The sequence below is a fragment of the Mytilus trossulus genome, chromosome 5 (genome assembly GCF_036588685.1).
Source record: "Mytilus trossulus isolate FHL-02 chromosome 5, PNRI_Mtr1.1.1.hap1, whole genome shotgun sequence".
Taxonomy (NCBI): domain Eukaryota; kingdom Metazoa; phylum Mollusca; class Bivalvia; order Mytilida; family Mytilidae; genus Mytilus; species Mytilus trossulus.
In genome coordinates, this window is record NC_086377.1 from 18,423,873 (window position 1) to 18,450,060 (window position 26,188).

General features: G+C 34.8%; 1 protein-coding gene and 24 non-coding genes across 25 annotated transcripts; 8 read left to right on the forward strand and 17 right to left on the reverse strand.

Annotated features, from left to right (window-relative positions):
• Positions 1–1,982: 1,982 nt before the first annotated feature.
• LOC134717692 (uncharacterized) lies at positions 1,983–10,906 on the reverse strand. The gene is made up of 8 exons (XM_063580188.1): positions 10,798–10,906; positions 10,230–10,303; positions 9,516–9,575; positions 8,663–8,732; positions 7,956–8,033; positions 5,430–5,534; positions 4,585–4,726; positions 1,983–2,169 (listed from the first exon to the last, which is right to left on the reverse strand). The coding sequence occupies exons 1-8, from the start codon at positions 10,847–10,849 to the stop codon at positions 1,983–1,985; spliced, it is 768 nt and encodes a 255-aa protein (XP_063436258.1). The 5' UTR covers positions 10,850–10,906.
• A 4,218-nt stretch (positions 10,907–15,124) lies between these two features.
• On the forward strand, positions 15,125–15,196 carry Trnad-guc (transfer RNA aspartic acid (anticodon GUC)). Its single transcript has one exon. It is a non-coding gene; the product is annotated as a tRNA-Asp (tRNA).
• A 516-nt stretch (positions 15,197–15,712) lies between these two features.
• Trnaa-agc (transfer RNA alanine (anticodon AGC)) lies at positions 15,713–15,785 on the reverse strand. The gene has a single exon. It is a non-coding gene; the product is annotated as a tRNA-Ala (tRNA).
• Positions 15,786–16,126: 341 nt separating this feature from the next.
• Positions 16,127–16,218, reverse strand: Trnay-gua (transfer RNA tyrosine (anticodon GUA)). Its single transcript is given in 2 exon segments — positions 16,127–16,162; positions 16,182–16,218. It is a non-coding gene; the product is annotated as a tRNA-Tyr (tRNA).
• A 305-nt stretch (positions 16,219–16,523) lies between these two features.
• Positions 16,524–16,595, forward strand: Trnad-guc (transfer RNA aspartic acid (anticodon GUC)). Its single transcript has one exon. It is a non-coding gene; the product is annotated as a tRNA-Asp (tRNA).
• Positions 16,596–17,111: 516 nt separating this feature from the next.
• Positions 17,112–17,184, reverse strand: Trnaa-agc (transfer RNA alanine (anticodon AGC)). The gene has a single exon. It is a non-coding gene; the product is annotated as a tRNA-Ala (tRNA).
• A 341-nt stretch (positions 17,185–17,525) lies between these two features.
• Trnay-gua (transfer RNA tyrosine (anticodon GUA)) lies at positions 17,526–17,617 on the reverse strand. Its single transcript is given in 2 exon segments — positions 17,526–17,561; positions 17,581–17,617. It is a non-coding gene; the product is annotated as a tRNA-Tyr (tRNA).
• Positions 17,618–17,922: 305 nt separating this feature from the next.
• Trnad-guc (transfer RNA aspartic acid (anticodon GUC)) lies at positions 17,923–17,994 on the forward strand. Its single transcript has one exon. It is a non-coding gene; the product is annotated as a tRNA-Asp (tRNA).
• Positions 17,995–18,510: 516 nt separating this feature from the next.
• Positions 18,511–18,583, reverse strand: Trnaa-agc (transfer RNA alanine (anticodon AGC)). Its single transcript has one exon. It is a non-coding gene; the product is annotated as a tRNA-Ala (tRNA).
• A 341-nt stretch (positions 18,584–18,924) lies between these two features.
• On the reverse strand, positions 18,925–19,016 carry Trnay-gua (transfer RNA tyrosine (anticodon GUA)). Its single transcript is given in 2 exon segments — positions 18,925–18,960; positions 18,980–19,016. It is a non-coding gene; the product is annotated as a tRNA-Tyr (tRNA).
• A 305-nt stretch (positions 19,017–19,321) lies between these two features.
• Positions 19,322–19,393, forward strand: Trnad-guc (transfer RNA aspartic acid (anticodon GUC)). The gene has a single exon. It is a non-coding gene; the product is annotated as a tRNA-Asp (tRNA).
• Positions 19,394–19,909: 516 nt separating this feature from the next.
• Positions 19,910–19,982, reverse strand: Trnaa-agc (transfer RNA alanine (anticodon AGC)). Its single transcript has one exon. It is a non-coding gene; the product is annotated as a tRNA-Ala (tRNA).
• A 341-nt stretch (positions 19,983–20,323) lies between these two features.
• Trnay-gua (transfer RNA tyrosine (anticodon GUA)) lies at positions 20,324–20,415 on the reverse strand. The gene is given in 2 exon segments: positions 20,324–20,359; positions 20,379–20,415. It is a non-coding gene; the product is annotated as a tRNA-Tyr (tRNA).
• A 305-nt stretch (positions 20,416–20,720) lies between these two features.
• Trnad-guc (transfer RNA aspartic acid (anticodon GUC)) lies at positions 20,721–20,792 on the forward strand. Its single transcript has one exon. It is a non-coding gene; the product is annotated as a tRNA-Asp (tRNA).
• A 516-nt stretch (positions 20,793–21,308) lies between these two features.
• Positions 21,309–21,381, reverse strand: Trnaa-agc (transfer RNA alanine (anticodon AGC)). The gene has a single exon. It is a non-coding gene; the product is annotated as a tRNA-Ala (tRNA).
• A 341-nt stretch (positions 21,382–21,722) lies between these two features.
• Positions 21,723–21,814, reverse strand: Trnay-gua (transfer RNA tyrosine (anticodon GUA)). The gene is given in 2 exon segments: positions 21,723–21,758; positions 21,778–21,814. It is a non-coding gene; the product is annotated as a tRNA-Tyr (tRNA).
• A 305-nt stretch (positions 21,815–22,119) lies between these two features.
• Trnad-guc (transfer RNA aspartic acid (anticodon GUC)) lies at positions 22,120–22,191 on the forward strand. The gene has a single exon. It is a non-coding gene; the product is annotated as a tRNA-Asp (tRNA).
• A 516-nt stretch (positions 22,192–22,707) lies between these two features.
• Positions 22,708–22,780, reverse strand: Trnaa-agc (transfer RNA alanine (anticodon AGC)). Its single transcript has one exon. It is a non-coding gene; the product is annotated as a tRNA-Ala (tRNA).
• Positions 22,781–23,121: 341 nt separating this feature from the next.
• Trnay-gua (transfer RNA tyrosine (anticodon GUA)) lies at positions 23,122–23,213 on the reverse strand. Its single transcript is given in 2 exon segments — positions 23,122–23,157; positions 23,177–23,213. It is a non-coding gene; the product is annotated as a tRNA-Tyr (tRNA).
• A 305-nt stretch (positions 23,214–23,518) lies between these two features.
• On the forward strand, positions 23,519–23,590 carry Trnad-guc (transfer RNA aspartic acid (anticodon GUC)). Its single transcript has one exon. It is a non-coding gene; the product is annotated as a tRNA-Asp (tRNA).
• Positions 23,591–24,106: 516 nt separating this feature from the next.
• On the reverse strand, positions 24,107–24,179 carry Trnaa-agc (transfer RNA alanine (anticodon AGC)). Its single transcript has one exon. It is a non-coding gene; the product is annotated as a tRNA-Ala (tRNA).
• Positions 24,180–24,520: 341 nt separating this feature from the next.
• Trnay-gua (transfer RNA tyrosine (anticodon GUA)) lies at positions 24,521–24,612 on the reverse strand. The gene is given in 2 exon segments: positions 24,521–24,556; positions 24,576–24,612. It is a non-coding gene; the product is annotated as a tRNA-Tyr (tRNA).
• A 305-nt stretch (positions 24,613–24,917) lies between these two features.
• On the forward strand, positions 24,918–24,989 carry Trnad-guc (transfer RNA aspartic acid (anticodon GUC)). The gene has a single exon. It is a non-coding gene; the product is annotated as a tRNA-Asp (tRNA).
• Positions 24,990–25,505: 516 nt separating this feature from the next.
• Trnaa-agc (transfer RNA alanine (anticodon AGC)) lies at positions 25,506–25,578 on the reverse strand. Its single transcript has one exon. It is a non-coding gene; the product is annotated as a tRNA-Ala (tRNA).
• A 341-nt stretch (positions 25,579–25,919) lies between these two features.
• Trnay-gua (transfer RNA tyrosine (anticodon GUA)) lies at positions 25,920–26,011 on the reverse strand. Its single transcript is given in 2 exon segments — positions 25,920–25,955; positions 25,975–26,011. It is a non-coding gene; the product is annotated as a tRNA-Tyr (tRNA).
• Between the last annotated feature and the right edge of the window lie 177 nt (positions 26,012–26,188).

Genomic DNA, 26,188 nt, shown 5'->3' on the forward strand with positions numbered 1-26,188 from the left:
CAGTGACGATTTGCATTATCAGTTTAAATATGATAAGTAATCAAGAAAAGAGTAGCAACATCGCACGTGCTTACCACCAGATTCTTGCCTGTCTATCTATATTTATATATTTATTTTATTTTATTATATCGAAGTGACTTGCACAAAGCAAACCTACAGCATTCAAAATAATTAACTAATGTAATTGCGTCCAAAAATATGGACGAAATGTCGATACTTTAAAATAATTGCATGTTTATTCATTGTTTCATATTTAACGTTTGTAAATTATATTATGGCAATTCGTTTTACAAAGTATTCAAACTTTAAAATATTTCGTAGAATATATATATAGAGAGAGATATGAAGCTAGGATGAAATTTGAAGGAAAAAAATATGCAGTATGAGACATTTTGCAAAATAAATAGTATGACATTTTAGGTAAATATGTCACGTCAGGATAAACTTAAAAAAAGGCGGGACCGCATAGAATGAAAAAATAAAAAGGCTGAACAGAGATAACAATTAAAAGTAATGGACATTTTTTTTCATCCTAGCCCACCCCCTTCTCCCCCATTAGAAATAATTGGAAGCTCCCTTATAGTCTTTTATTAGCATTTTGAAGAGATAAGTTCTGTTTGATGTCAAAACTTTGCCTGGGTTATCCTGTCACAAGTGTATGTAATTAAAAACATAAGTTTGTGAAAGACGTTTCTAGTTTGTATTGATTTATTTGTATAATATACTGTGGATTCATTTATTTCCGTGGGTACCAATTTTCGTGGTTTGAGGATAACTTACATATTCGTGGATATCTAATTTTGTGGTTTTGGCAAAGTCTACACTCATTCTTTTACAAAATTTGTATTTCGTTGAACATTTGAATTCGTGGTTCTCCTGTACCCAAGAAATCCACGAAAATTGGTATCCAACGAATATTAATGAATCCACAGTATACAGAGTTGACTTAGCTGATATGGCATCAACCTTACAATTATCTGTGGAACAACATTGTTTTATTTATATGGTATGTACGGGATTGACGCACCTGGTTTGCAACCAAATTTTCAATTTTCTGTTGTACAACAATTTGTAAATTGAAATTTGAATGTAAAGATAAAATTGATGTCGAATGTTGCACAAATCATATATTCATGATGTTTTAGTTGGAAATGTAATTGAACAAAAATATAAGTTTGTTTAAGACATTATATGTTGCATTGTGTTATTAAGCAGGTATGTAAAGAGGTGATATAGTGGCATGACATGAATTTAATTCATAGGTATGTTCAAGATTTATTTAGCAGTGCCACCCACGTTACAATAATCGATGTATTTATCAGATGTGTACCCAATTGATTTCGCAAAGCCACCAACATTACAATTGTCGTTTTAATTAGCGGGTATGTACAGGGTTGATTAAGCTGATTTGCCATCGACGTTACGATTATCATGTAATTTAGCAGGAATTTACAAGGTTGACTTAGCTGGTATGCCACCAACGTTAAAATTATCTGTTGTACAACAATGTTTTATTTCTATGGTATGTATAGGGTTGACTTAGCAGGAATGTCACCAACGTTACAAATATATGTAGTAAAACATTGTTTGATTTATATTGTATGTATAGGGTTGACTTAGCTGCTATGCCACCAACAATGCAATTATCTGTGGTAGAACATTATTTTATTCATAGTGTATCTACAGGATTGACTTAACTTGAATGCCACCAACATTACAATTATATGTTGTACAATATTGTTTTATTTATATGGAATGTATAAAGTTGACTTAGCTGGTATGGCACCAACGTTTCAATTATCTGTATTACACCATTGTTTTATATATATATATACGGTATGTATAGTGTTGACTTATCTTGAATGCCACCGACGTTTCAAATATCTGTAGTACAACATTTTTTTTTTATTTATATGGTATATATAGGGTTGACTTAGCTGGTATGCCACTAGCGTTACAAATATCTGTAGTACAACATTTTTTTATTTATATGGTATGTACAGGGTTGACTTTGCTGGTATGCCACCAACGTTACAATTATATGTAGTACAACAATAAATACATTGGAAATGTAATGTATAGATAAAATTAGCGTCGAAGTTGGTACATTTGTCATTGTCAGATGATCCTTTCCACCAGTCTCTTTGACATTCTGATTCTGTTCCACATCTAGGGATCAAAACATATAAAAAGTAAAATCACAAAAATATTGAACTCCGAGGTAAATTCAAAAAAGGAAACCAGGTTAATCCACCATTTTCTACATTTGAAAATGCCTGTACTAAGTCAGGAATATGACAGTTCTTGGCCATTCGTTTTTTATGTGTTTTGTCATTTGATTTTGTCATGTGATAAAGGACTTTAGTTTTTTAGTTTTTTAGTGATTGTATTTTATCCCTAATCAAATGACAAAATCGAAGTTAAAACACATCAAACGAATGGATAACAACTGTCATATTACCGACTTGGTACAGACATTTTCTTATGTAGAAAAAGTTGGATTGAAACTTGTTTTATAGCTAGCTAAACCTCTCACTTGTATTATAAAACATCAAAACAGTGGATTCATTTTTATTTTTGGGATATCAATTTACGTGCATTACGTGCGTAAAGGTAAACCATTAATATAAATTTTAACGAATTACACGTTTTCTGTATGCTAATCATGTTTAAAGATTTTGTATATGTATGTCCATTATCAGGGTCCTGTTACTCACTGGTTGTCATATATTCCTGTATGTACATAATGCAGGCTGTTAGTTTTCTCATTTTAAGTCTTTTCCATTTGTTTTTTCATGGTCGTTTAGAGCTTTTTATGCGGTAAGTGTTTTGCTCATTGTTGAAGTTATCAAAGCTACCAAGATTATAGTTTAGTACGCCAGACGCGCGTTTCGTCTACATAAGATTCATCAGTGACGTTCATATCAAAATATGCATAATGCCAAACAAGTACAAAGTTGAAGATCATTGTAGATCATGAAGACCATGAGATGACCTATCCTGTAGTTGTTAACTTTTATGTCTTTTGTTCTCTTGTGGAGAGTTGTCTCAGTGCCAATCATACTATATCATCATTTTTATGTTGTATACAGACATAGGAAAACCCAAGAAATCCATGCAAATAAACTCATTATAGATACCAGGACTAAATTTAGTATATACGCCAGACGCGCGTGTCGTCTACACAGGACTCATCATTAACGCTCGAATCCAAAAAAGTTAAAAGGGCCAAATAAATTATCAAGTTGAAGAGCATTGAGAACCAAAATTTCTAAAAGTGTTGCCAAATACAGCAAAGGTAGTCTATGCATGAGGAATAAAAGCCTTAGTATTTAGAAAAAATCAAAAATTTTAAAACGGTAAATTTATCAATATAACCATATCAAAGACGTCACAATTCAAATCAGCTCCAGAAGTGCTGACTACTGGGCTTGTGATAAATTCACTTTTTCCACGATCCACGAAAATTGATATTCACGAAAAGAAAAGAAAAAGGAATCCATATCATAATAACAACCATAAATATTGAGCCACACAAAAAAAAAACATCACCAGCAATAATGATTTGAATGATCATAACAAAAGCAACGTTAGAATGATAAATACTAGTACTTATATTTTAGTTCCGTTCAATATTCAGTGAAAATAAAAACTATTATAATACCACATCTGTTTCTTGTCAAACACCATAAAGAAACATCTCATATACTAATTACAAAAATTGTTTATTGAATAGCAGATACTGTGCTTAGAAAGTAAATAGTTAATCGTATGATATCAAAATTGTGATCAAAGTCACACCGACTTTTACAAAATTTTGATATAGACCAATTATTTAGTTTCTACGCACAGTATATCCTATCAATTAAACACTTTTAGTGGTTAGTATATGGGATGTTTTTATGTGGTAGTTTTACTTCTGTTTCAAACTTAGGTAATAGAACTCGGTGTCTTGTATTTACGAAACACATTGATTGAATGACAATTATAGGAACTATCTTAAAACTTGACGTCATATAGCATGAATGACTATTCATATAAGTGGTGGTTGCTCTTCGGTCGGATTGTTGTCTCTTTGACATATACCCCATTTCCATTCTCAATTTTATCATCTAAAGAGAAACTAACACTAGGCCCAACTTAAAAGAAACGGACATGTCAATTTGAACTGAAAAACTCCGCTTATCTTTAGTACGTTTGAACCAAAGTAGTTAAATGATTGCTCCAATCGGGTATCTTATTTGACACTTAATTCACATTCGGAAATTTTTAAAGCATTTTTGTAAAACTTCGGTCAAATGTGTGCTGCCAACCTCTCAACATATCAAATGCATCTCATTATGTTCTGTTCAAAGTGTATTTTAACAGAGATCACACCTAGTTTTGGGGGAGGGGGGTCATGTTGTTTATTCGTTAGTTTTCTATGTTATGTCATGTTTTATATGGTTTGTCTGTTTATTTTTTTTTTCATTTTTAGCCAGGCGTTGTCAGTTTATTTTTGATTTATGAGTTTGACTGTCCCTCTGGTATCATTCATCCCTTTTTAAGGCAGCTGAATATTATCTTATTTCAATGTCTACATACCTTCTAATAACAGTCCTTGAACCATCTTGTAGATTTGCGACTTCAGTTAGGCATAGTGGTTTATTCGGGTCTGAGCAGAGGATTGGTGTATAAAGACGTTCACATAAAAAAGAGGGACCAGTACAAGCCATACATGATATTGCTATAAGTATAATGTTAAATTAAAACAGTTACAGACGTAGCAAATGCACCCCACAAAAACAGAAGACAATTAATTTGTAGGTAGAATTACATTCATTCTACTTTAAAATAGGATCTTTTACCTTCTTATTCTCAGTAACGCGCCCCATCCCTTTTCAACATCAAATTTTGGATCCGCGCACACAGTTAAAATTGTATTTTTTTGTGTTTTTTATAAATTTATTTATATGAGTAGCTATATATAGCTAACGGTTTTCACTTTTGAAGCAGGAACGTTGTCATTCCAAAGCGCCAATGTTTATTCCTGATTTTTAATTTGACTATTTTTTGCTCAATCGTTAATATCCTGTTCTCTGTGTGTAGGAATGTTTTCTTTCAATGTGCTGTCTCTTTTTGGACAGAAGACAAAGATGCCAATCTAACAGTCCTCACAGTAACTGAAACCAACTTAAGATAATTAAGATAAGCAAATAAAGCATGGTCTTTCAGTCAAAAGTATTTATCAGAAACACACGACGTGTGCAATACAAAAATAAAAATGCTAGTCCACGATACTCAGTTACTAAAATTTATCAAAAATATGCATCCTGAAATCTTTCATCTCAGTCGAATACATTTAGAAATTTATATAAAATTCCTGTGTTGCATTGCTTTTATATTCAGAACCCGAGTATAAACATTAAGATAAACATCATTATTCTTACGTTTATTGGTTGTGGGTTTTGTTGTTGACGTCATCACATTTGTTGTCGTTGATATCCGTGGGATGGTCTTTGTATTATTCATCTTAGTTGTTACACCACTTGTTGCTATAGAGACAATTAAAAAGAATAGCACACTGCTTCAAAAGTTAAATTATTGTGTAGCTTGTTTCCTAAAAATATTCTTGATGTTTTTTAAATGTATTCTTGATTTCATTATGTTTAACACTTTACAATTAAATTTTAACTTTCTATGTTTGCATATGGCTCGTGACATTTTAATTGTGATTTAAGAATAAACTTTCCACACGAACTATTTATCATACGGAAATGATTTGCGTTCCGAATTATATACTATATAGCTATATGTAAATCTGTGATCTGTTTGACACTTTTATATTAAAATTCACGTTGGTTTCGTCAATCTGTTTTCTGTTTTCTATTTTTGACCTTGTTGGTGGACCAAATGATGACTAGAGTAAAAAACAGTCTGATACCCCCCCCCCCAAAAAAAATAAAAAAAAATAAAAGTTGTACGACTTTGATATCCTGCTTTCAGAACAAGCGTTTCTTGAATTATCATCATCTACTCACAAAACAAATTTTTGTAAATACAAAAATGTAAATCCATATTTTGTCGCGAAAGTACCTGATGATTTTTCAAGAAACATTTCAGTGGAAAAATAAGAATTTGTCCCCAGTACACGGGTGCCTCATCCGCACTATCATTTTCTTTGTTCAGTGGACTGTGAAAATGGGACAAAATCTCTAACTTGGCATTAGAATTAGAAAGATCATATCATTAAGATCATGTGTACTAAGTTTTAAGTTGATTGAACTTTAACTTCATCAAAAACTACCTCATCCAAAAAAAACTTTAACCTGAAGCGGGACAGACGGACAAACGAACAGACGAACGAACAAACGGACGAACGTACGAACGCACAGACAAGAAAACATAATGCCCATAAATGGGACATAAAAATCAAATGGTCTTCAAAGAACAGAAATATAATCGTATTAGTCCAATTTTGCCTTTGAGACATGTAACTTTAGTTTTACTTCAATTACAGATTGATAGTTCTGGAATAATGATTCGCTAGTTGATGATGACCCTTATAAATTCATCATATTTTGTACTTAATGAATCCGTTCTATATATGACTGACCATGAAATTGCAAAAGACTAAGAATTTAAATCACAAAAATACTGAACTGCGAGGAAAATTCAAAATGGAAAGTCATTAATGAAATGGTCCAAGGACACAGTTATCGTCCTTTGGTTTTCGTTGTCTACGAATATAGTCCCTAGTGTAAACAGTATATAACTTGCATGTTTTATTTCATACACTTTCCCAATTTATTCTTTATTTTAAATGCATAAAATATAAAGTAGGGGGATGTAATTACATGTAAAAAACATTTGGGTGCTGAAACTTTATGTTAAGTAGTGAATTGGTCCAGTTCTAAAAGGTCAAATTTTATCAAGTCCGAAGCTGTCAAACTGAATTTTTCACCCCCTTAACACAGAATTGTCAATATTTTGAGTTAGAGCTGGTAGAAGTTTCTATAATTTTGATATTATTTGTTTCACTGGTAGTACACTACACTGTAAAAATATTTTTGCGATTTTTTTAATTTTAATTTATTCTCTAAAAGAAATGCACTACGAAATAACTGTGTTCTCGGGCCAAATGTTACAATTTGTTAATCCGTTTATCTAACTTTTTATATTTATTTGGTTTAATTAATTCCTCTGTTAAGTTTATGTTTTTCGTAATGGAAACCACCTTGACGATAAAAAGTTACTACTTTGGACAATAATCCTTGTCTATGGATATTGTGTTTTGTATATACTTTTGTATGTTATTTTGAAGTCAATTTAGGTCTTAGGTCTGGCCTTGTGGTCATAAACCTTTCGAGTCAGTTTGTTGTACTCATACGTTAAAATCAACGAATCAAAATGCTGGATTTCATGTTTCGAGCATGATTTTTGTGCCTTGAGCACTGAGCAAAGTTTAATGACTTCAACCCCTTGTATTGTCCGGACCTTGCTTTTAAAGTTAAAAGTACCGACATTCTGTCTTTAAATTACTATTACACGGAAAACTCCCGGTTATATAGTGTGTCCATTACGACTAACATATACTTAATAAATGTATCCTACTATAATGGCATGATTATTAAAATTATACGCATACATTCGATGGAAATATTTAAGGTGGTACCTAACGCTACAGTGAGATAACTCTGTAAAATCAGCTAAACGTTTTAATTACCTTGTGCTGTTAAGGGAATACATGGAATATAAAGCTTCTCAATGATCAAAAACTGTGTTTGTCAAATTGCTATATAACCAGTGTACTATTTCTGACAAAATGGTTGGTTTAAATGTTTTGAATTTTTTATATTTTTGTCAAAGGGTCAAAGTAAATACTTTGTCAAAATTTTATGAAAATTAAAAGGGCCAAATAAGTGAAAGTGTTGGGTACCACCTTAAGCTCTAGAAAATTATAGATGTTTACCTACGTTTAAATGTTGATGTATATTGCTCAGTAGCTGATGTTGTCATTCTGGTTGATACAGTTTGCATATCAAACAACTTTTCTGTAAATAATAAAACTAAATTTGTATCTATATACTTTGTTAATCATGTATGTGGGTTTTATCTCATTTTTTTTTCATTTAAACATCATTCAATTATCCCTGAACCTGTACATACTTTTGTTGACGGCCACCCGAAGCCCGACTCCAGATGTGGTGTTTTCTAAGTGTGTTTTAGACCTTGTGCTGTTTTCTGCTCTACGGTCGGGTTCATGTCTCTCAATGTTATCATCTTGAAATTTATTACCGGCACTTGAAGATTATCTGTTTAAATCCGAAGCATTCTGGCTTGTTTTACACAGAATGTTTTAAATAGTTAAAACGCGGATCGCAAAGAGGACCCTACTCCAATTGTTTTGAGAAAAAAAAAAAATATTCATAACATGAAAGTTGTATAACTTCAGACTTTAACTGTACAAGTACAAATAATGAAAAACAGAATAAAACACATGATCGCTCGTAGTCTGCGATGACTGGATATCACATATTGTAGTAAAATATAAACACTTAAAAACATCATATCTGATTCTAAGCGAACGTTATTTTTGAAGGACCTCAAAATTGTCAGTACATGTATCGCAGATTCAAGAATAGCGAATTGGTATATAAGATGTGTTAAAAAAATGTCTTACTGTTACAGTAATTAGTACTGCAGCAACCAGCCGTCAGTTCTCTCTTTCCAATTATAAACTGGTCACAAATCTACAACATATTTGGTCCAAAGATCAAAAAACATTTCACATTATGCCTTCTTTCTTTAAGTATGCATGTTTAAATGTAATCAATGAGTTGAAGGTATACGTATTTTGATTTTAAACCTGTGAAAAATTTGTCTGTAGTAAAAATAAATTGGGGACTACAATGTAAAATCCACAAGAGCACCAATGATAGGCCAAAACGAGGCGAACCTGGTGGTACATCTCCAGTATGTATGGTGTTTGCACGCGTAATGCTCAATCTTCAGTTGTTTGTGCAATATTTGGTAATCTTAGTACTTCTTCACCCTTCTTTTACTATGGCGTTGTCGGTATTTTTGTTTTTGTTTTATATTTTTTACTAACGAGTTTTCACTAGCTATGGTATCTTCTCTCATTTTGTAAGCTACCTTTAACAAGTAGGAATAAATCGAACCAATTCCATTAAATGTATGGCACTAATCCACTTTATGTCACGAATTATACAGTGACAATCTCAACCATAACATAAATGAATAAATGAGGAATTGGATGGCGGATCATTTTTTTTTGTGTTCTTAACTTTTTTATTTTACTTTTTTATATTCTTCATAATTTTGCTTATTATTTTCAATCTTCATATTCTATCATACCATTCTCTATTCTTAATACTTTAGCACCCTTTATACCCTAAATATTCTTAATATTTTTTGGGTCCATTTGAAGTAAATTTTGACCATTATTCTTTATCATGTAACCCAAAAGTTATAAAATCTATCCAGACAATAACTTATTAGAAACATTTACTTACGGTTTTAGGAATGCAATCAAGTGTATACCTACTGATGTTACTTCTGTGTCCATGACAAATCTTGAAAAAATATAAATATCATCAAATTATTTTTGATTTTTATGGCATTTGACATTTAATCATTTGCATTTTTATTTTTATGTCAACCAAATCAGTCTGAAATCGACATGATTTAATTGCATATCTTACGATCTTATGATAGTTTTTCCAATATGATAACTACTATTTCTGCATAACGAAAATCAAAATGCTGCATGCATTTTCGAGATAAACTCTACTAATAATACGCTCTCAAGTTGGGCAGATAAAGTTATAAAATGGCAAAACCATTCGTATAATTATACTCAAGAAATAATGGTTGCATGTCATGCATGTGTCGTGAATTTCCTTATGGTCTAACACGTTATTTTCAAATATTATCACTAGCATTAATCTTGAGAAAAATATAACATCTATCGACATCTATGACTTGGATATATTATAGAAATAAGAAATGCATGAACCAGGTCAGGAATATAACATTTACTTTCGATTCGTTTGATGTGTTTAAGTTCTGCCATTTTATTTCAACAAACTACTTTCCGTTTTGATTTTCCTTGGAGTCCGTTTTTTGTTTGTTTGTTTGTTTGTATGTATGAACATATATATATTGTGTAGACATTTGCATGATTATACTTATACAGTTACTGATTTCAGTATCCTGGATGAACTCACCTCGTTAGAGCGACATTCAACAATAGAATTACAAGTGGATAAATCGGAGTCTTGGCATTTGTAACATACTACACCTACAGATATAAAGAATATACAAACATTACATCTTCCTATATCTAATTACGAATTTTTATGTTTAATTATGATGAAGGTCCAGTTTCTGATTTGAGATTGTACGCCCTTTCATTAGTTCTTTGCTTGACAATTGATGGAAAGTAATGACCATTATTTATAGAATAAAAATGTATAAAAATTACTGTTTGAATAAGATAAGGTTAATGTATAAGCAAGCACATTTTGTGGTCATATTTTACTTTAAAACATTAGAGCTTATAAAAAAGAAGATGTGGTATGATTGCCAATGAGACAACTATCCACTAGACCAAAATGACACAAACATTAACAACTATAGGTCACCGTACGGCCTTCAACAATGAGCAAAGACCATACCGCATAGTCAGCAATAAAAGGCCCCGATAAGAAAATGTAAAACAATTCAAACGAGAAAACTAACGGCCTAATTTATGTAAAAAAAAAATGAACGAAAAACAAATATGTAAAAACTTACCTTTTACAGATGAAAACAGAGAAGCAAAAACAAACAAATCGAATATAAACATTCTATTTTGATGTGTGTGATTTGAAATTTAAATTATTGATAAGCAACTTCGTTCAATTTCTTATCTTATACTTATCATAAGGGAAACTAATCTAATTGTCGTTTGACTAGTTTATTCGTATACGTTATCTATGTCAGTTTTATATCTATAGAATTGTAGACATATGTGTCAACCAGACAGCATCAAAACATCACAATGAAATACAACGTCATACCGAGATCGAAATATAGTCTTCAATAGCAGTCTGGTCTTCTCTCTATTTTGCATAATAACCACTTGTTTCCATGTCAATATAGGGCTGTTATCTAGATCTGTATCTTCTATAAAGGCCAGTTGTCGAACATCATAGACAAACTATGCCACATAGTTTTACACATCTCGTAGAGAAAAGGGATAGTACTGATTCGCTGAGTAGGAATTGCTACACTATATGTTTTCAATGACTAAATCAAGGGTATAGATATGATATCTATACCTTCCTGTAGCTAGACGAATTTGACATATTTTTTTTCAACTCTGCTCCTCGACTTTCAAAACTTAATCTAATTATCTGTACTACTTGTGTTTGGTAACCGCTTTTCCAATAAAGTTATCAAAGATACCAGGATTGAAATTTTATATTTACGCCAGACTCATCAGTGACTCTCGAACCACACACCACATTCAAACTTACATTTATCAAACAGCTATCATACCAAATTCTACTGATATCTTTGATTTACAACACTTGTTGCAGATTATTAATATCGATGAAATAATGTCTGTATCTCCTAATTGCACTTATGCCAGTTTCTGATTCGTTTTGTTCAGTCTTTAGATGTCTATAATATGTTTGTATACTAGTATTTGTCTTTGTCTGGTTCTTGCTATGGAGCTTTTATTAAACTACTGATCACTACTGGCCATGTGGTATTATTAGTTACATAGTGTATAAGGGATCTAATATTGAATATACACGGTCTCCACGAGGTCGTTATTAACCAATCATATTTCTATAAATATATAGGAGGTAAGATAATACTTAGTACCTGTGACCTGAACATATCCTGTGCTTAAATCCATCAACCAGAAACATTACTTCAAAATACTGTTAAAACGATGAAATCAGTCAAACCTTATAAAAATTAATGAATGATCTAATTAGTTATCAAAAGTTATCAAAGGTATCAGGATTATAATGTAATACGCCAGACGCACGATTAGACTCATTGGTGACGCTCAGATCAAAATAGTTATAAAGCCAAACAAGTACCAAATTCATTTAGGACCCAAAATTAAAAAAATAAATGTGCCAAATACGGCTAAGGTAATCTACTCCTGGGATAAGAAAATCCTTAGTTTTTCGAAAAAATCAAAGTTGTGTAACAGGAAATTTATAAAAATTACCATATAATTGATATTTATGTCAACACCGAACTTCTGACTACTTGGCTGGTGATACTCTCGGAGACGAAACGTCCACTAGCAGTGGCATCGGCTAACTGAAAATAGTTATCAAAAGGTACCAGGGTTATAAAGTAATACGCCAGACGTGCGTTTTGTCTACACAAGACTCATCAGTTACGCTCAGGACAAAATAAGTCTAAACGCGAAAAAGAACACGTAGATACCTTTTTCCGGCATATGTTCAGGCTGTGGTGTCCTTGATACCAATTATAATGTGAAGATTGAATGTGTCTATGATTACACATACTTTATCTATTTTTGAAGACCCAAATGTTTCTAAGCACCTGCACTACCTCGTGGACAAATATGTTGCTGTTACTGCAGATAAAATCCCAAACAGCATCGTTATTGTGTGAACTTTTCATAACATAAACTGATCATTAAAGGAATTAGATATTAACAATTCACTTGGAAACTAAACATAAACTAGGATCGTCAGTTTTTCTATCGAAGGTCGGTAGTTTTATCCGGGCACTCCGGCTTCATTCATTAATACAAACTAGCCGCCACAAAATAACCTAAATTCGGTGCTTACAAGTGGCGTTAAAACACCCAAAAAATAAAAATAAGTAAAAACTACAACGAAATTGAAAATACTTGAGAATATTATGCTACTGATATGTCTGTACTGCTAGTTTTCATCATTTTATCAATCCTTCGTTGTACCTCTGATGTTGTCTGATCAACAAGACACATACTGGGATATCTATTCACAGAGATTTGGTCTTGGTTTTATTGGAACAGTTAGTTTTTGTCTCCTTTCGCAAGCTATAAAACCAGGTTTAATCCACCATTTTCTACATAAGAAAAAGCCTGTACCAAGTCAAAAATCTGACAGTTGTTATCCATTCGTTTGCTGTGCTTTTGAGTTTGCCATATTTGATTAGGGACTTTTCGTTTTGAATTTTCCTCTGAGTTCAGTACTTTTGTGATTTTACTTTTTTTATGTGTCATTTGTAGAACATGTACTTCCTTCACTGTATAAAATATCAAAAAAGTATTTAAAGAAACCTCTTTCTTAATCATACTGTTGTATCATGCCAGGCTTGTGAAACTATATATCCTTCAAAGCGCAAATCAGATGAGGATACTAAAAAGCTAACATGCAATCTTTGTTTCTTTCCTAATGTAACAGTATACAAACATTTGACTGTTTTGTCCTTTAAACAGGCATTCACTATTCAGAAAAATAAAAGACAAATTGCTCGGAATATAATTGGTCCTGCTTTCTTTCATAAAAAGAGAATCTTGTTAAGGGAGGGAAAAATCAGATTTTGAAAAAAAATCAATCACTCTGATTCAACAAAAATATTCTTTGAAACTAACATTATCAACTGGACTTTATTATTGATCAAAATGTATTTGTCATTTACGTTTGGAGTAAACTATTGTCATTTTTAAAATTATAAGTTACCGATTTGTTCATTTATTCAAATATTCAAATGTTGCTTAACTTGAATATGAACCTCTTGAGGAGAACGAAAATAAGCTCATTATCTTCCAACTTCATATTGTCGCTATATCAATGATGTCCTTTCGTTAAATAAGTCAATTTTTAGTGAACGCATCTATTCCATCGAACTTGCTTGACATCTATAAACTGACATGAGTTTAGTTTAAACATATTTTATTTGCTGAATTAAAGCAAAATGGATTAGACACAAGTAAATCATACTTATGAAGTCTTCTCCATAAAACAATATAAAGTTACAATAATAGTATAATATAATGGACATGCATATAAAACAAACAGTTTATACAATATAATACTAGCTTTCATAGGTAAACAAAGAGGAGAGAAAGTAAATAGAGAAAAAGGAGGTTTGAAAAATCGATGACTTGTAAATTGATGACAACGATGACGTTCCGTGTCAGTAATAATAACGCTCTATCAAGGCATAAGAAATCTGTTTGACCTTTTTATGAAATTTTGAACATGTTTGAAAATTTGAATATTTTGTTTTTAGATGGCCAGTTAAGGTTATGGAATAAGGTTTTTTCTACATAGTGTGTAATTTGGGCAAACGAAGAAGTAATGGTAGACATCCTCATTATCGGACCCACAACGGCAAGAAGGATCATTTATAATGTTAGCTTTAAATAGGTCATTGGTTAAGAATGAAGCGGAACATCGCAGTTGCGTTCCCTCTGTTTTCATTCTTGGGATCGATGCTGCTCAATCTTAAGTTTGATATATGGAGTTGTGTGTACTGTTGTTATTCGTGTTTTAATTTTCATGATTTTAGGCCATTTAATTAACAGTGGTTTTTTTACGACTTACCTTGAATAACCCTTTCGTGTCTTTCGCCTCTCCTTGAAATGTAGAGTTCTTTAAAATTCTGCGTTTGGGAAGAAATTGGAAACTTCTGTGTCCACACATTCTTTTGAATCATTCGGTTTAAAAGAAAGATGATATAACGTGGTCTGTAAACCAGAAATAAATCTATAGTTAAGGAATGATCACGTTTGACTACAGCACAACCGGCATACTCTATAGATAGTTGACACAGTCGTGTCCGTATTCAAATTACCGAGTGGCAGTCTTGACTCTAAAATTATAATTTTATATGTATTAATTATTGCGCAATCATACCGGGAATAAATTTACCCCAAGATGGTGATAAGGAAAAAAAGTTATAATCTATCTGATTGGATGGTATTCATTGTTTCAAAATTAACCAGAAATGCGCAAAGGGAATAACAAATACAAAAATTTGGCCTTATATTTTATTAAAAAATTTCTCAATACTATGAATTTGCGGATGCGTTCAATATATTAACAAGATAGCAGTGAGCGTTAAGTACCTAAAAATGATGGTCGTTACTAAGTCCTCGGTAGTATAGTGGTTAGTATCCCCGCCTGTCACGCGGGAGACCGGGGTTCGATTCCCCGCCGGGGAGGACATTATTTTTTACTTGGCTTTGGATTTTCAGTCTTTAATTGTCAATTTGACCGGTATAGTTACACCGGATAATACCTGTGTAAGGGTTTGAAACCAATCCAACTGTCATATTGTTCATGCCGTAGCATCTCCAGTGCATTTCACCAGACCAGTTAAGTTTTGAACACGTTCCCAACCGTCAAATTTGTCCATTTTTTAGAATTCATGACTGAGCATATTTTTGAAAAAAGACGCAAAGATCAACTAAATCTGACTATCACTGCATCATTAATCCTTTATGATAGATTGTTTACTCATTATTATAATACATCCCGAATGTGGTGAACGAGTTGAACTAATCACATTAAAATAAGCTTGAGAATGTCAATGAATGAAGGATTCTTGTAACATGTGTAAGGGCAGGACATACACTCGAATCGACACAATTTCCTTATTTCGTTCATATCAGACTCTATTCATTTTCAATGCTGAAAGACTATCGAAAAATTGAGTGTTGGCGACATTCAAAAATTAATGGAGGACCCGGGCATCGATCCCGGTACCTCTCGCATGCTAAGCGAGCGCTCTACCATGTGAGCTAGTCCCCCTCTTGGGTAATATGTCATTAAATAACGCCTTTATGCGTACAGATGTCATTCAGTCACTTTCTCGGTTCTAACTACAGTTCAACGTAGTATCGAGAACTACATTTGTAGACACAATGAGAAATAGGTGATCAAGGAAAAGGCAATCAAGGATCTAATGGAGATTTATTTATATTTAGCACAATTATGTGATATGCCTACAACTGCTTTGGCGGTCGCTCGTTAAAACAAAATGAATAAGGTCGAAACGTCCTACATGCATAAAAAGCCGCTAATGTGCATTCGCTAAAATTCCTTGAACAATATTATGGTAATATTTGAGAGTGAAATGGGACCAAAAAATATCCCGTGAGGCGGAGTCGAACCACCGACCTAGAGATGTCAGATTTTCTCATTCCACTACAGTCTCCCGCTCTACCAACTGAGCTATCACGGGGTCTGTATACAAATGGTTAAAATTGAGGATTTATACGTATTTGGATGTATTATACATTTAGTAATAAAAACAAAAAAGCGCCACCAATTGAATCTGAAACGTATATTAGGGGAAGGAGGGGCGATACTTTATTAAAATATTTCAATTAGCAAGAGTAGCACAGAAAACAAATAAGTAGAATGACGGATCGGTTGCGCTTAACATATCGCCTACAGCAATCAATACTATGAATTTGCGGATGCGTTCAATATATTAACAAGATAGCAGTGAGCGTTAAGTACCTAAAAATGATGGTCGTTACTAAGTCCTCGGTAGTATAGTGGTTAGTATCCCCGCCTGTCACGCGGGAGACCGGGGTTCGATTCCCCGCCGGGGAGGACATTATTTTTTACTTGGCTTTGGATTTTCAGTCTTTAATTGTCAATTTGACCGGTATAGTTACACCGGATAATACCTGTGTAAGGGTTTGAAACCAATCCAACTGTCATATTGTTCATGCCGTAGCATCTCCAGTGCATTTCACCAGACCAGTTAAGTTTTGAACACGTTCCCAACCGTCAAATTTGTCCATTTTTTAGAATTCATGACTGAGCATATTTTTGAAAAAAGACGCAAAGATCAACTAAATCTGACTATCACTGCATCATTAATCCTTTATGATAGATTGTTTACTCATTATTATAATACATCCCGAATGTGGTGAACGAGTTGAACTAATCACATTAAAATAAGCTTGAGAATGTCAATGAATGAAGGATTCTTGTAACATGTGTAAGGGCAGGACATACACTCGAATCGACACAATTTCCTTATTTCGTTCATATCAGACTCTATTCATTTTCAATGCTGAAAGACTATCGAAAAATTGAGTGTTGGCGACATTCAAAAATTAATGGAGGACCCGGGCATCGATCCCGGTACCTCTCGCATGCTAAGCGAGCGCTCTACCATGTGAGCTAGTCCCCCTCTTGGGTAATATGTCATTAAATAACGCCTTTATGCGTACAGATGTCATTCAGTCACTTTCTCGGTTCTAACTACAGTTCAACGTAGTATCGAGAACTACATTTGTAGACACAATGAGAAATAGGTGATCAAGGAAAAGGCAATCAAGGATCTAATGGAGATTTATTTATATTTAGCACAATTATGTGATATGCCTACAACTGCTTTGGCGGTCGCTCGTTAAAACAAAATGAATAAGGTCGAAACGTCCTACATGCATAAAAAGCCGCTAATGTGCATTCGCTAAAATTCCTTGAACAATATTATGGTAATATTTGAGAGTGAAATGGGACCAAAAAATATCCCGTGAGGCGGAGTCGAACCACCGACCTAGAGATGTCAGATTTTCTCATTCCACTACAGTCTCCCGCTCTACCAACTGAGCTATCACGGGGTCTGTATACAAATGGTTAAAATTGAGGATTTATACGTATTTGGATGTATTATACATTTAGTAATAAAAACAAAAAAGCGCCACCAATTGAATCTGAAACGTATATTAGGGGAAGGAGGGGCGATACTTTATTAAAATATTTCAATTAGCAAGAGTAGCACAGAAAACAAATAAGTAGAATGACGGATCGGTTGCGCTTAACATATCGCCTACAGCAATCAATACTATGAATTTGCGGATGCGTTCAATATATTAACAAGATAGCAGTGAGCGTTAAGTACCTAAAAATGATGGTCGTTACTAAGTCCTCGGTAGTATAGTGGTTAGTATCCCCGCCTGTCACGCGGGAGACCGGGGTTCGATTCCCCGCCGGGGAGGACATTATTTTTTACTTGGCTTTGGATTTTCAGTCTTTAATTGTCAATTTGACCGGTATAGTTACACCGGATAATACCTGTGTAAGGGTTTGAAACCAATCCAACTGTCATATTGTTCATGCCGTAGCATCTCCAGTGCATTTCACCAGACCAGTTAAGTTTTGAACACGTTCCCAACCGTCAAATTTGTCCATTTTTTAGAATTCATGACTGAGCATATTTTTGAAAAAAGACGCAAAGATCAACTAAATCTGACTATCACTGCATCATTAATCCTTTATGATAGATTGTTTACTCATTATTATAATACATCCCGAATGTGGTGAACGAGTTGAACTAATCACATTAAAATAAGCTTGAGAATGTCAATGAATGAAGGATTCTTGTAACATGTGTAAGGGCAGGACATACACTCGAATCGACACAATTTCCTTATTTCGTTCATATCAGACTCTATTCATTTTCAATGCTGAAAGACTATCGAAAAATTGAGTGTTGGCGACATTCAAAAATTAATGGAGGACCCGGGCATCGATCCCGGTACCTCTCGCATGCTAAGCGAGCGCTCTACCATGTGAGCTAGTCCCCCTCTTGGGTAATATGTCATTAAATAACGCCTTTATGCGTACAGATGTCATTCAGTCACTTTCTCGGTTCTAACTACAGTTCAACGTAGTATCGAGAACTACATTTGTAGACACAATGAGAAATAGGTGATCAAGGAAAAGGCAATCAAGGATCTAATGGAGATTTATTTATATTTAGCACAATTATGTGATATGCCTACAACTGCTTTGGCGGTCGCTCGTTAAAACAAAATGAATAAGGTCGAAACGTCCTACATGCATAAAAAGCCGCTAATGTGCATTCGCTAAAATTCCTTGAACAATATTATGGTAATATTTGAGAGTGAAATGGGACCAAAAAATATCCCGTGAGGCGGAGTCGAACCACCGACCTAGAGATGTCAGATTTTCTCATTCCACTACAGTCTCCCGCTCTACCAACTGAGCTATCACGGGGTCTGTATACAAATGGTTAAAATTGAGGATTTATACGTATTTGGATGTATTATACATTTAGTAATAAAAACAAAAAAGCGCCACCAATTGAATCTGAAACGTATATTAGGGGAAGGAGGGGCGATACTTTATTAAAATATTTCAATTAGCAAGAGTAGCACAGAAAACAAATAAGTAGAATGACGGATCGGTTGCGCTTAACATATCGCCTACAGCAATCAATACTATGAATTTGCGGATGCGTTCAATATATTAACAAGATAGCAGTGAGCGTTAAGTACCTAAAAATGATGGTCGTTACTAAGTCCTCGGTAGTATAGTGGTTAGTATCCCCGCCTGTCACGCGGGAGACCGGGGTTCGATTCCCCGCCGGGGAGGACATTATTTTTTACTTGGCTTTGGATTTTCAGTCTTTAATTGTCAATTTGACCGGTATAGTTACACCGGATAATACCTGTGTAAGGGTTTGAAACCAATCCAACTGTCATATTGTTCATGCCGTAGCATCTCCAGTGCATTTCACCAGACCAGTTAAGTTTTGAACACGTTCCCAACCGTCAAATTTGTCCATTTTTTAGAATTCATGACTGAGCATATTTTTGAAAAAAGACGCAAAGATCAACTAAATCTGACTATCACTGCATCATTAATCCTTTATGATAGATTGTTTACTCATTATTATAATACATCCCGAATGTGGTGAACGAGTTGAACTAATCACATTAAAATAAGCTTGAGAATGTCAATGAATGAAGGATTCTTGTAACATGTGTAAGGGCAGGACATACACTCGAATCGACACAATTTCCTTATTTCGTTCATATCAGACTCTATTCATTTTCAATGCTGAAAGACTATCGAAAAATTGAGTGTTGGCGACATTCAAAAATTAATGGAGGACCCGGGCATCGATCCCGGTACCTCTCGCATGCTAAGCGAGCGCTCTACCATGTGAGCTAGTCCCCCTCTTGGGTAATATGTCATTAAATAACGCCTTTATGCGTACAGATGTCATTCAGTCACTTTCTCGGTTCTAACTACAGTTCAACGTAGTATCGAGAACTACATTTGTAGACACAATGAGAAATAGGTGATCAAGGAAAAGGCAATCAAGGATCTAATGGAGATTTATTTATATTTAGCACAATTATGTGATATGCCTACAACTGCTTTGGCGGTCGCTCGTTAAAACAAAATGAATAAGGTCGAAACGTCCTACATGCATAAAAAGCCGCTAATGTGCATTCGCTAAAATTCCTTGAACAATATTATGGTAATATTTGAGAGTGAAATGGGACCAAAAAATATCCCGTGAGGCGGAGTCGAACCACCGACCTAGAGATGTCAGATTTTCTCATTCCACTACAGTCTCCCGCTCTACCAACTGAGCTATCACGGGGTCTGTATACAAATGGTTAAAATTGAGGATTTATACGTATTTGGATGTATTATACATTTAGTAATAAAAACAAAAAAGCGCCACCAATTGAATCTGAAACGTATATTAGGGGAAGGAGGGGCGATACTTTATTAAAATATTTCAATTAGCAAGAGTAGCACAGAAAACAAATAAGTAGAATGACGGATCGGTTGCGCTTAACATATCGCCTACAGCAATCAATACTATGAATTTGCGGATGCGTTCAATATATTAACAAGATAGCAGTGAGCGTTAAGTACCTAAAAATGATGGTCGTTACTAAGTCCTCGGTAGTATAGTGGTTAGTATCCCCGCCTGTCACGCGGGAGACCGGGGTTCGATTCCCCGCCGGGGAGGACATTATTTTTTACTTGGCTTTGGATTTTCAGTCTTTAATTGTCAATTTGACCGGTATAGTTACACCGGATAATACCTGTGTAAGGGTTTGAAACCAATCCAACTGTCATATTGTTCATGCCGTAGCATCTCCAGTGCATTTCACCAGACCAGTTAAGTTTTGAACACGTTCCCAACCGTCAAATTTGTCCATTTTTTAGAATTCATGACTGAGCATATTTTTGAAAAAAGACGCAAAGATCAACTAAATCTGACTATCACTGCATCATTAATCCTTTATGATAGATTGTTTACTCATTATTATAATACATCCCGAATGTGGTGAACGAGTTGAACTAATCACATTAAAATAAGCTTGAGAATGTCAATGAATGAAGGATTCTTGTAACATGTGTAAGGGCAGGACATACACTCGAATCGACACAATTTCCTTATTTCGTTCATATCAGACTCTATTCATTTTCAATGCTGAAAGACTATCGAAAAATTGAGTGTTGGCGACATTCAAAAATTAATGGAGGACCCGGGCATCGATCCCGGTACCTCTCGCATGCTAAGCGAGCGCTCTACCATGTGAGCTAGTCCCCCTCTTGGGTAATATGTCATTAAATAACGCCTTTATGCGTACAGATGTCATTCAGTCACTTTCTCGGTTCTAACTACAGTTCAACGTAGTATCGAGAACTACATTTGTAGACACAATGAGAAATAGGTGATCAAGGAAAAGGCAATCAAGGATCTAATGGAGATTTATTTATATTTAGCACAATTATGTGATATGCCTACAACTGCTTTGGCGGTCGCTCGTTAAAACAAAATGAATAAGGTCGAAACGTCCTACATGCATAAAAAGCCGCTAATGTGCATTCGCTAAAATTCCTTGAACAATATTATGGTAATATTTGAGAGTGAAATGGGACCAAAAAATATCCCGTGAGGCGGAGTCGAACCACCGACCTAGAGATGTCAGATTTTCTCATTCCACTACAGTCTCCCGCTCTACCAACTGAGCTATCACGGGGTCTGTATACAAATGGTTAAAATTGAGGATTTATACGTATTTGGATGTATTATACATTTAGTAATAAAAACAAAAAAGCGCCACCAATTGAATCTGAAACGTATATTAGGGGAAGGAGGGGCGATACTTTATTAAAATATTTCAATTAGCAAGAGTAGCACAGAAAACAAATAAGTAGAATGACGGATCGGTTGCGCTTAACATATCGCCTACAGCAATCAATACTATGAATTTGCGGATGCGTTCAATATATTAACAAGATAGCAGTGAGCGTTAAGTACCTAAAAATGATGGTCGTTACTAAGTCCTCGGTAGTATAGTGGTTAGTATCCCCGCCTGTCACGCGGGAGACCGGGGTTCGATTCCCCGCCGGGGAGGACATTATTTTTTACTTGGCTTTGGATTTTCAGTCTTTAATTGTCAATTTGACCGGTATAGTTACACCGGATAATACCTGTGTAAGGGTTTGAAACCAATCCAACTGTCATATTGTTCATGCCGTAGCATCTCCAGTGCATTTCACCAGACCAGTTAAGTTTTGAACACGTTCCCAACCGTCAAATTTGTCCATTTTTTAGAATTCATGACTGAGCATATTTTTGAAAAAAGACGCAAAGATCAACTAAATCTGACTATCACTGCATCATTAATCCTTTATGATAGATTGTTTACTCATTATTATAATACATCCCGAATGTGGTGAACGAGTTGAACTAATCACATTAAAATAAGCTTGAGAATGTCAATGAATGAAGGATTCTTGTAACATGTGTAAGGGCAGGACATACACTCGAATCGACACAATTTCCTTATTTCGTTCATATCAGACTCTATTCATTTTCAATGCTGAAAGACTATCGAAAAATTGAGTGTTGGCGACATTCAAAAATTAATGGAGGACCCGGGCATCGATCCCGGTACCTCTCGCATGCTAAGCGAGCGCTCTACCATGTGAGCTAGTCCCCCTCTTGGGTAATATGTCATTAAATAACGCCTTTATGCGTACAGATGTCATTCAGTCACTTTCTCGGTTCTAACTACAGTTCAACGTAGTATCGAGAACTACATTTGTAGACACAATGAGAAATAGGTGATCAAGGAAAAGGCAATCAAGGATCTAATGGAGATTTATTTATATTTAGCACAATTATGTGATATGCCTACAACTGCTTTGGCGGTCGCTCGTTAAAACAAAATGAATAAGGTCGAAACGTCCTACATGCATAAAAAGCCGCTAATGTGCATTCGCTAAAATTCCTTGAACAATATTATGGTAATATTTGAGAGTGAAATGGGACCAAAAAATATCCCGTGAGGCGGAGTCGAACCACCGACCTAGAGATGTCAGATTTTCTCATTCCACTACAGTCTCCCGCTCTACCAACTGAGCTATCACGGGGTCTGTATACAAATGGTTAAAATTGAGGATTTATACGTATTTGGATGTATTATACATTTAGTAATAAAAACAAAAAAGCGCCACCAATTGAATCTGAAACGTATATTAGGGGAAGGAGGGGCGATACTTTATTAAAATATTTCAATTAGCAAGAGTAGCACAGAAAACAAATAAGTAGAATGACGGATCGGTTGCGCTTAACATATCGCCTACAGCAATCAATACTATGAATTTGCGGATGCGTTCAATATATTAACAAGATAGCAGTGAGCGTTAAGTACCTAAAAATGATGGTCGTTACTAAGTCCTCGGTAGTATAGTGGTTAGTATCCCCGCCTGTCACGCGGGAGACCGGGGTTCGATTCCCCGCCGGGGAGGACATTATTTTTTACTTGGCTTTGGATTTTCAGTCTTTAATTGTCAATTTGACCGGTATAGTTACACCGGATAATACCTGTGTAAGGGTTTGAAACCAATCCAACTGTCATATTGTTCATGCCGTAGCATCTCCAGTGCATTTCACCAGACCAGTTAAGTTTTGAACACGTTCCCAACCGTCAAATTTGTCCATTTTTTAGAATTCATGACTGAGCATATTTTTGAAAAAAGACGCAAAGATCAACTAAATCTGACTATCACTGCATCATTAATCCTTTATGATAGATTGTTTACTCATTATTATAATACATCCCGAATGTGGTGAACGAGTTGAACTAATCACATTAAAATAAGCTTGAGAATGTCAATGAATGAAGGATTCTTGTAACATGTGTAAGGGCAGGACATACACTCGAATCGACACAATTTCCTTATTTCGTTCATATCAGACTCTATTCATTTTCAATGCTGAAAGACTATCGAAAAATTGAGTGTTGGCGACATTCAAAAATTAATGGAGGACCCGGGCATCGATCCCGGTACCTCTCGCATGCTAAGCGAGCGCTCTACCATGTGAGCTAGTCCCCCTCTTGGGTAATATGTCATTAAATAACGCCTTTATGCGTACAGATGTCATTCAGTCACTTTCTCGGTTCTAACTACAGTTCAACGTAGTATCGAGAACTACATTTGTAGACACAATGAGAAATAGGTGATCAAGGAAAAGGCAATCAAGGATCTAATGGAGATTTATTTATATTTAGCACAATTATGTGATATGCCTACAACTGCTTTGGCGGTCGCTCGTTAAAACAAAATGAATAAGGTCGAAACGTCCTACATGCATAAAAAGCCGCTAATGTGCATTCGCTAAAATTCCTTGAACAATATTATGGTAATATTTGAGAGTGAAATGGGACCAAAAAATATCCCGTGAGGCGGAGTCGAACCACCGACCTAGAGATGTCAGATTTTCTCATTCCACTACAGTCTCCCGCTCTACCAACTGAGCTATCACGGGGTCTGTATACAAATGGTTAAAATTGAGGATTTATACGTATTTGGATGTATTATACATTTAGTAATAAAAACAAAAAAGCGCCACCAATTGAATCTGAAACGTATATTAGGGGAAGGAGGGGCGATACTTTATTAAAATATTTCAATTAGCAAGAGTAGCACAGAAAACAAATAAGTAGAATGACGGATCGGTTGCGCTTAACATATCGCCTACAGCAATCAATACTATGAATTTGCGGATGCGTTCAATATATTAACAAGATAGCAGTGAGCGTTAAGTACCTAAAAATGATGGTCGTTACTAAGTCCTCGGTAGTATAGTGGTTAGTATCCCCGCCTGTCACGCGGGAGACCGGGGTTCGATTCCCCGCCGGGGAGGACATTATTTTTTACTTGGCTTTGGATTTTCAGTCTTTAATTGTCAATTTGACCGGTATAGTTACACCGGATAATACCTGTGTAAGGGTTTGAAACCAATCCAACTGTCATATTGTTCATGCCGTAGCATCTCCAGTGCATTTCACCAGACCAGTTAAGTTTTGAACACGTTCCCAACCGTCAAATTTGTCCATTTTTTAGAATTCATGACTGAGCATATTTTTGAAAAAAGACGCAAAGATCAACTAAATCTGACTATCACTGCATCATTAATCCTTTATGATAGATTGTTTACTCATTATTATAATACATCCCGAATGTGGTGAACGAGTTGAACTAATCACATTAAAATAAGCTTGAGAATGTCAATGAATGAAGGATTCTTGTAACATGTGTAAGGGCAGGACATACACTCGAATCGACACAATTTCCTTATTTCGTTCATATCAGACTCTATTCATTTTCAATGCTGAAAGACTATCGAAAAATTGAGTGTTGGCGACATTCAAAAATTAATGGAGGACCCGGGCATCGATCCCGGTACCTCTCGCATGCTAAGCGAGCGCTCTACCATGTGAGCTAGTCCCCCTCTTGGGTAATATGTCATTAAATAACGCCTTTATGCGTACAGATGTCATTCAGTCACTTTCTCGGTTCTAACTACAGTTCAACGTAGTATCGAGAACTACATTTGTAGACACAATGAGAAATAGGTGATCAAGGAAAAGGCAATCAAGGATCTAATGGAGATTTATTTATATTTAGCACAATTATGTGATATGCCTACAACTGCTTTGGCGGTCGCTCGTTAAAACAAAATGAATAAGGTCGAAACGTCCTACATGCATAAAAAGCCGCTAATGTGCATTCGCTAAAATTCCTTGAACAATATTATGGTAATATTTGAGAGTGAAATGGGACCAAAAAATATCCCGTGAGGCGGAGTCGAACCACCGACCTAGAGATGTCAGATTTTCTCATTCCACTACAGTCTCCCGCTCTACCAACTGAGCTATCACGGGGTCTGTATACAAATGGTTAAAATTGAGGATTTATACGTATTTGGATGTATTATACATTTAGTAATAAAAACAAAAAAGCGCCACCAATTGAATCTGAAACGTATATTAGGGGAAGGAGGGGCGATACTTTATTAAAATATTTCAATTAGCAAGAGTAGCACAGAAAACAAATAAGTA

Bases quoted from the DNA above. Each gene is read 5' to 3' on its own strand.
- LOC134717692 (XM_063580188.1), bottom strand. From the start codon at position 10,849: ATGTTTATATTCGATTTGTTTGTTTTTGCTTCTCTGTTTTCATCTGTA. The intron at 10,304-10,797 runs GTAAGTTTTTAC...TTATATCTGTAG, and splicing joins TCTGTTTTCATCTGTAAAAG to GTGTAGTATGTTACAAATGC. The intron at 5,535-7,955 runs GTAGGTAAACAT...TTGTCTCTATAG, and splicing joins ATATACATCAACATTTAAAC to CAACAAGTGGTGTAACAACT.